Source organism: Cucurbita pepo, chromosome 11 (assembly GCF_057944985.1).
Source record: "Cucurbita pepo subsp. pepo isolate OVF chromosome 11, ASM5794498v1, whole genome shotgun sequence".
NCBI lineage: Eukaryota > Viridiplantae > Streptophyta > Magnoliopsida > Cucurbitales > Cucurbitaceae > Cucurbita > Cucurbita pepo.
In genome coordinates, this window is record NC_141808.1 from 14,256,608 (window position 1) to 14,264,317 (window position 7,710).

The window sequence follows — 7,710 nt, forward strand, 5'->3', positions numbered from 1 at the left end:
GTCCAAGCTCGTTCTAAACAAATCGTATAGCGATTTAGGTATGGACCAAAGAAGTAAAAGTCAGTAGTTTGATTCAAAGTTTTCAATTCAAACCAAAAGCATCTTTCTTTCTTTCTTTCTTTCTTTTGAGCTTTCATTTTGCATTCAATGCCTCTTCCTTTGACCCACCAATCCGTTAACTTTCATTTCTTTTGTCCTTTCTAACACAACCAATCGTCCTGAAAAGTTGAAATAATTGTAATAAAGTGTTTGTCTTCTCCAACTTCTTCATCATGTTCTAAGTTTCAAAGCTTTTAAGCTCTTAAAATTCTCTTTATTATTTCCCAATAACTCATATCTCTCTCTACAAAATGTTTGGAATTGAAGAAGTTATTGATGAACTAAATGGAGAAGAAGCTGATAATGCTAAGGAAAGGCATAGATTATTGCCACCAGGCTTTAGGTTTCACCCTACTGATGAAGAACTCATTGCCTTTTATCTTGCTTCAAAGGTCTTTAAACCTTCAAATTTTCATGGTGTCAATATTGCTGAAGTTGACCTCAATAGATGTGAGCCTTGGGAGCTTCCAGGTACTCGTAATTTCTTTACAATCTTCTCGCTCGGGATTCACTCTCGAATCGAAAGTATCGCGTCGTGTAAGCTTACCCTATTGAAATAATTGTGAAAGTAATAATCGCATGAAACTCGTTTTCTAGGGTTTGTTTGGTTTGTGTTTCTGTTTGAGTCAATGAGTCAATAAGCTTGACTTGTTTAAATCCGAACATTAAGCATCATGTTAGAATCGTGATATGTAGTAGCCGTGCATTTAGAAGTTGTTGATCGTAGAGTATTTCTAAGAGAAGTTACTAATTCTCGAACATTTTTTAATATTTCTATGAGAATAATTGTCAGTGATTTTGTTGGTTTAAATAGTTGTACAATTTTTTTTGTGGGTGTTTTGTTCTACTTCGATGATTTGTTTTGGTGTACTTAGATCGATAGTGAATGATCAAGAAAGGAAAACCCAACGAGGACAATATCAGCTAGCGGTGGGCTTGAGCTGTTACAAACGGTATTAGAGCTAGACACCGGGTGGTGTACCAGCTAGGACACTGTGCCTCCAAGGGGGGTGGATTGTGAGATCCCACGTCGGTTGGAGAGGAGAACAAAACATTCCTTATAACGGGATGAAAACCACTCCCTAGTAAATGCGTTTTAAAAACCTTGAGGAAAGCCCAGAAAAGACAATATCTGCTAATAGTGGGCTTAGACTTCTTTAAAGATTCATTTTTAATGTGTTTTCAAATGAATTGTAGCTATTTTTTTTTCATTCGACCCAAAAGCTTAGATTGATGAGTTATACGATCGAATATTCGATCATTAGTTCGTATAAATGATGATTATAATGATTTTGTTCTTCAGATGAGGCAAAGATGGGAGAGAAAGAATGGTATTTCTTCAGCTTAAGAGTGAGGAAGTATCCGACAGGATTAAGAACCAACAGAGCCACAGTGGCTGGTTACTGGAAAGCCACAGGGAAAGACAGGCAAATTCATAGTAGTTCCAATGGAGTGAAGCTTGGAACAAAGAAAACTCTTGTATTCTACAAAGGAGGAGCTCCAAGAGGCACTAAAACCAAGTGGGTTATGCATGAATATCGCCTCCACTCTGATCTTGCTTCCCCTAATGCCTGCAAGGTTCGTATTTGTTTCTTTCCGGCTAGATCATATATCGTTTGGAGAGGAAAATGAAACATTTTTTATAAGGGTGTGGAAACCTCTCTTTGACAAACGCGTTTTAAAAATTTTGAAAGATGCTCGAAAGGAAAAGCTCAAAGAGGACAATATCTGCTAGTAGTGGATTTAAGCGGTTATAAATGGTATTAGAGCCAGACATCAGACGGTGTGTCAGTGACGACGCTGGGCCTCGAATGTGGTGGATTGTGAGATCCCACATTAGTTGTAGAGGGAAACGGAGCGTTTTTATAAGGGTGTGAAAACAAAAGTGTTAAAAATGTTGAGGGGAAAGTTCAAAGAGGACAATATTCGCTAGATGTGAGTTTAAACTATTACAAATGATATCAGAGTAAATCTTGATGGAAGCCCGAAAGGGAAAACCCACAATATCGGCTAGCTGTGGGCTTAACCGGTTACAAATGGTATCAAAGCAAATCTTGAGAGAAGCCCAAAAGGAAAAGTCTAAAGACAATATGTGCTCATGGTGGGCTTCAGTTTTTACAAATAGTATTGACCCCGAATGAGGTGGATTGTGAGATCCCAAATCGATTGGAGAGGAGAACGAAACATTCTTATAAAAACCTCTCCTTAGCAGACGTAAAATGGAAAACCCAAAACAGACAATATTTGCTTGCACTAGTATTCACCTATTACAAATGGTATCAGAGCCAGACACCAAGTGGTGTGCCGGATGCTGGCCAGTAGGCTTGGACGGTTACAAATGGTATCAGAGCAAGACACCGGACGGTGTGCCAGCAAGGATGTTGGGCCCCTCGAAGGATTAGATTGTAAGATCTTACATCAATTGGAGAGAGAAACAAGTACCAGCAAGAACGCTAGGCCAAGAACGTTGTTAGTCTCAAAATTTTGCTAATTTTATGTGTGATTTGATGCAGGATGAATGGGTTCTATGCAGAATAATTCACAAATCAGGAGAGAAGACAAAACCAAGATCCTTCCAACCACAACAAACATGTCACCAAGAATCATCTCCCTTGTCGGTCCCCTCTCCCATTTCTCCGCCGCCATTACTACTCGACACATCTCAAACCATAGACCATAACAACATCCGCCTCCAAGCAGCTCTACACAACCTTCACCGCCATGAAAATGGCCTCGACAGCTTCAACATGAACAACCCACATTTCATGTTCCAACCAAACCCCTTTCCATTTGGCTTAAATCTCGATACCCATTTCTGCCCGCCGTCAATTCAGGGGACCAACACCGACTTTCATGGCCATTTTAACCCACAGTTGTTGTTCGACGGCGGCGGAGGAGGTAGTCGGGAGGCGTCTAGCTTTGCTGTGGATGGTGGCGCGTTGGTTGATGTGGCTGCTTATGCTGGTGGTCGTGGTGAGTCGGATGAGAATTGGAGCGGAGGGAGGTGATGAGATGTTTGCGTTAGATTATAATTGTTATTCTCCACCTGTATGGATATGGAACGATATGACCACGAAATGTTTACGAAATGGTTAGATTATGGAACGATATTTGTACGGATCCCGAAGCATTTTTGCTTCGTGGTGTTGGATGATGGTCGAAAATGGATGTCTACTACAATAATATCTACTTGGAACTTAGCTTAATTTATGACATTTTCGTGGGAGCGTTCATGCATATATGTTTCAATTGTTCGTTCGTATAGAAAAACTTAAATTAAAAAATATATGTTCAACTTTGTCTAAAAAAAACATTCCTAATTTTTAAAATTTTTTTATAATAGCCTTCAACTTAAAAAAAAAATAAAAATATTTTTTATGTTAATACCTTATTCAAGCATGTATAAACGATGAATAGATATGTGCGGGGTAGTTAAAGGAAGAGAGCTAACACAACCCTACCACCTTTCTAAAGCAACAAGCGAGAAAGTTACCGTTTTTCAATAACAAAGAAGAAAGGACGGGCGGTGAAAGACAACATTACTCATGAACCAGCAATCAAGCGGAAAATGGCCTGCCGTTTTCTTGTCTTTCTAGAATAGAGTTGTTTTGCTCGTATCCTATTGATATAAAAAGGGATAGAACCACTGCTTGGTTCGGTGATTCACTCATCAAACAATAAATGAAGCAGAAACATTTAACCCTTGAGCTTGTCTTTATTGGATATGACCATGACCCTAGATTGAAATACACCGAAACAAATAAATGGAGCACAAATAAAAACTTGAGAGAAGATTTTCTGATAAGGCAACCCTAATCCTCAGCCAACTATCCAAGCTTTTGTTAAGCAAAAACCCTTCAATCAAATAAATTAACACCTATTTATACAAAATTCGGATCAAACAATAGATAATGCTAGGATTAAATTACCTATCGAAGATCTAGAAACAAGATTTGGAACCTAACACAAGAATTGCATGATTCAGATGCAATCTACCACAAGAATTGAGTCACTCCACAATCGAACTTGATCAAAGCTTGATTGAATGACTTTGATGCAATCTACCATAAGAATTGTATAAAACTTAAAAATGACAAAGATGATGCTCCATTTCTAAAGGTGAAAGTCTCAATTTCATATCTCAATTTCATTCTTTCAAAACCGGTCTTTTACATAATAATTGGTGGGTATTTATAGTTTCCACACAAAAAAGAAACTTTCAATTCTTAAATAGGCACTAAAGGAGTCATGGCCGTAATTTAATTCCAATCCCCTAAATCTACACAAAAGAAAAAGAAACAAGTCAATTTGACCAATAACTTTCTCCACCCTTTCCCGTTGTTATAAGAAATCATGAAACTAAAAATAATAAACAAAGTTTTCTAACCGCTTATCAATAAAATGCAATTTATAGCATTCCGCTACTTCAATTATGCAAATATTCACTTCCGTACCTCCAAGTTGTCATTCCTCAATCGAATCAGCTTGTAAGACATGAAATAATGGTTGAACCGATCCTATCCAATTTCGTAGATGAAGAATGAATGTTTGTTGAATCTTCTTGACCGTTGATCGTATAATACGTCCAAGTGGAACATTTGGAACATCGTGTTCCTTATCAATTTCTTTAAACTGAAGAACCGATTAACAATTTTTCTAAACTTTCTCAAGTTAATAACGGTGTCAATTTTCCTAAACTTACTCAAATTAATAACCGTGTGTGCACTACGTCTCGACTAGTTGAATTTGAGATAAAATATTTCATTGTCCAATTTTATACAAACTGATCGAATATTTATGATGCTTCCATTCACATGTCTCTACGTAAATGATTTAATCATATACAACTATTTAAAAAATCCATCATTTGATATTGAAATTTGGGTTGAAAGATATGCTTTAAGCACCACTCGTGAAAACCAAGCCTTTGGAGGAATAGCTTCAATTTTGGCTGGACATCATTTTCAACAAGATGTGAAAAGCCTAGTTTTTGGTGTTCAATTCGTGGTGGGCTCACCTTTAAATTATTTGCCTGCCTTTCAATTCAAGTAATTTTGCAAATTCATGGGCTTATTTTTAATCTCCTATCGGCATCACATCGATAGAGATAGCGTCGATTACTCATATATTCGTGGTCTTCATCGACTCCAACAATCTTCAATAATCATCCCATCGAACAAAATACACAATAGAGCCTCTCTTGAGACCTTCTTTGGAACTCTCGAACAAAGTATACTCTTTAATCTTGTGCCACCATTGCCCCCTATCACTGTCGATTGTCACCCCACCTCGAACGACCATTTGACCGATCCTCGATAGCCAATCATTGTGTTTTAAATTCAAATTGAAAGTTATTGGTTCATTGTATTTAATAGTCGTCCTTTAAAATAATTCGAAACATTTTTTTTTTTGCCATTAAGTGTTGAGGATTGTTAGGAGTGATTCCCACCTTGGCTAATTTAGGGAATGATCATGATGAGTTTATAAGTAAGGAATACATATTCATTGGTCTCACGAGGCCTTTCCTAGGAAAGCTCAAAGCAAAGTCATGAGAGCTTATGCTCAAAGTGGAACAATATCATACGACTGTGGAGAGTCGTGATTTCTAACATTAAGTTCATATCAGTAAATTCTTGTGTTCCATCCAAGCCGTTCTAAGTTAGAACTTGATATTCGAACTTTTAGGTGGTATTTTGAGTATCATCAATTGCACCAACATGATCCTAAAGAGAAGGAAATTGATATTAACATGAAAACAATAAACTCAAACAAAAGACGTGGAGGAGTCACTATCTTGATCACCATTATGTGCTATACTACCTAATCAAATAATATAAGAACAAATTTAAATGTAGGTAACAAAAGCATGTAAAATCACTCATGTGATTCATATCTATAATTTCTTACCAATACATCTTGCTAGGTTTCTTAAAAATCAAGGACAAAAGCCTACACCTAAATTGTTCGAAGATTTTCTTAGAAAAATTACAGTTTTAGTATGTGCGGTTTGAATTTAATAGCATTTTGGTCGCTCCAGTTTCAAACTCAACATTTAGTCTCTAGGGTCGTAGGTTTTAAAGTTTTGGTCAAACTTTGTCACACCAATACGTTGTACTAAACTAGCTAAAACGTTTGTCAAACTTAGTCATGCAAATACCCTGTTCAAACAAATGTTGTACAATAATTGTCATATCGAGTCACACAAATTTCTTATATTAAAAACAAGTAAACTCCTCGTCAAATTTCTAAACTCTTCATATTGAATCAACACAAATACCTACTAAAAACGCAACTTCGTAATTGATTCGTTGATCAAATATTGCTCGTGTTGGAACTTATGCCCTAAAAGTTCGTAATTAATTTTTATTATTGAATAATTTTTTTTATTAAATTTTGTTCATTATCCATTACATAAAAATTTCAAGATTATTAGGGTAAATTTCGAACATAAGTGATTGACATAACAGGATCATATTCCAATAATAACTTAAAGAGTATGTAGTGTGTGATAGCACTATTATAATATAGTTCGCTTTGTATATTATTCTCGAAGATTCTCTCCATTCACGGTCGTTTCTCAAATCTCTCTAGCTCATGAATTTTTTCCGTCGAGTCGATATCAGTAGTCTTTCAAAAAACGACCTCTAAGTCAATTTCCAAATTCTCCGTTTTACATCCGTCCGTCCCAAGTTTTTTTTTACTATTCTTTCTATTTGGCATTAGAAAAAAATTATAATAACCATAAAAATAAATACCAAAATTGATTGATGTGTTCTAGGAATTTACGCCACAAATCCATAGTCAAAAGGAACCAAAAATCAATTAAGATCGGCCAAAAGTCGACTGTGAACATAACAAAAAAACGAAACAAAAAACAGAGATACCGAACATAAAAAAAAAAGATCTAGAAAGTGTTTGTCCCAATGAATTTAACCGAAAGCGATGTGGTTGTACACTAGCGGGGCTTGATGAGAATATGAACAAATGTTTACGTAGATGAAGATTGTAGAACTTTTAAGGCATTATGATCCAAGTATATTTTTATTTACATAAATAATTTTTAAATATATTATGAAATTATAGTATCTAATAAATTGTACGTTGATACTTGTCATCGTTTTACTTTAACGGATATCATCAGATTGAATTGGAGCAGATTCAAGCTAGTATCAAGAATAATTAGTAACTCCGGTCTAGGTCAATCAAATAAGTGTTTTACTACTGACTTAGTTGGATGAATTGTTTAACGTATGAACGGTGTGTGTCCAATGGCCCTGCACGTACCGTGCCTTATGATTGTTTAATGCATGTTTGTTACATTATTATTGTGATGTGAGTATGTTATGTGACAGAGCTCATTATGTTACGATGTAATTACGAGATATATTATGTTATAGAATATCATGCTGACATGCCCATGCTATGTTATGGAAAGTGTTGGTAACAAGTTACACACTATATTATGAGATGACGTGAAATAATTAAGTTACGTATGAAATGAATTAAGGTACAACTTGCATTGCATATACATGCCATGATTTTAAACTATGAGCACCTCATGCATATTGTATGTTCACGTGCATTAAGATACTTCCCTGCTAGGATTAGCAT

At 35.9% G+C, this 7,710-nt stretch overlaps 1 protein-coding gene across 1 annotated transcript; it reads left to right on the top strand.

The window, feature by feature from the left end:
• The first annotated feature begins 251 nt into the window (after nucleotides 1-251).
• LOC111805279 (protein CUP-SHAPED COTYLEDON 3-like) lies at nucleotides 252-3,336 on the top strand. Its single transcript, XM_023690272.2, has 3 exons — nucleotides 252-570; nucleotides 1,403-1,677; nucleotides 2,613-3,336. The coding sequence occupies exons 1-3, from the start codon at nucleotides 351-353 to the stop codon at nucleotides 3,105-3,107; spliced, it is 990 nt and encodes a 329-aa protein (XP_023546040.2). The 5' UTR covers nucleotides 252-350; the 3' UTR covers nucleotides 3,108-3,336.
• Nucleotides 3,337-7,710: the final 4,374 nt, after the last annotated feature.

Coding starts and splice junctions, on each gene's coding strand:
- LOC111805279 (XM_023690272.2), top strand. CDS start 351: ATGTTTGGAATTGAAGAAGTTATTGATGAACTAAATGGAGAAGAAGCT. Junction 571..1,402: donor TGAGCCTTGGGAGCTTCCAG/GTACTCGTAATT, acceptor TTTGTTCTTCAG/ATGAGGCAAAGATGGGAGAG. Junction 1,678..2,612: donor CTTCCCCTAATGCCTGCAAG/GTTCGTATTTGT, acceptor GATTTGATGCAG/GATGAATGGGTTCTATGCAG.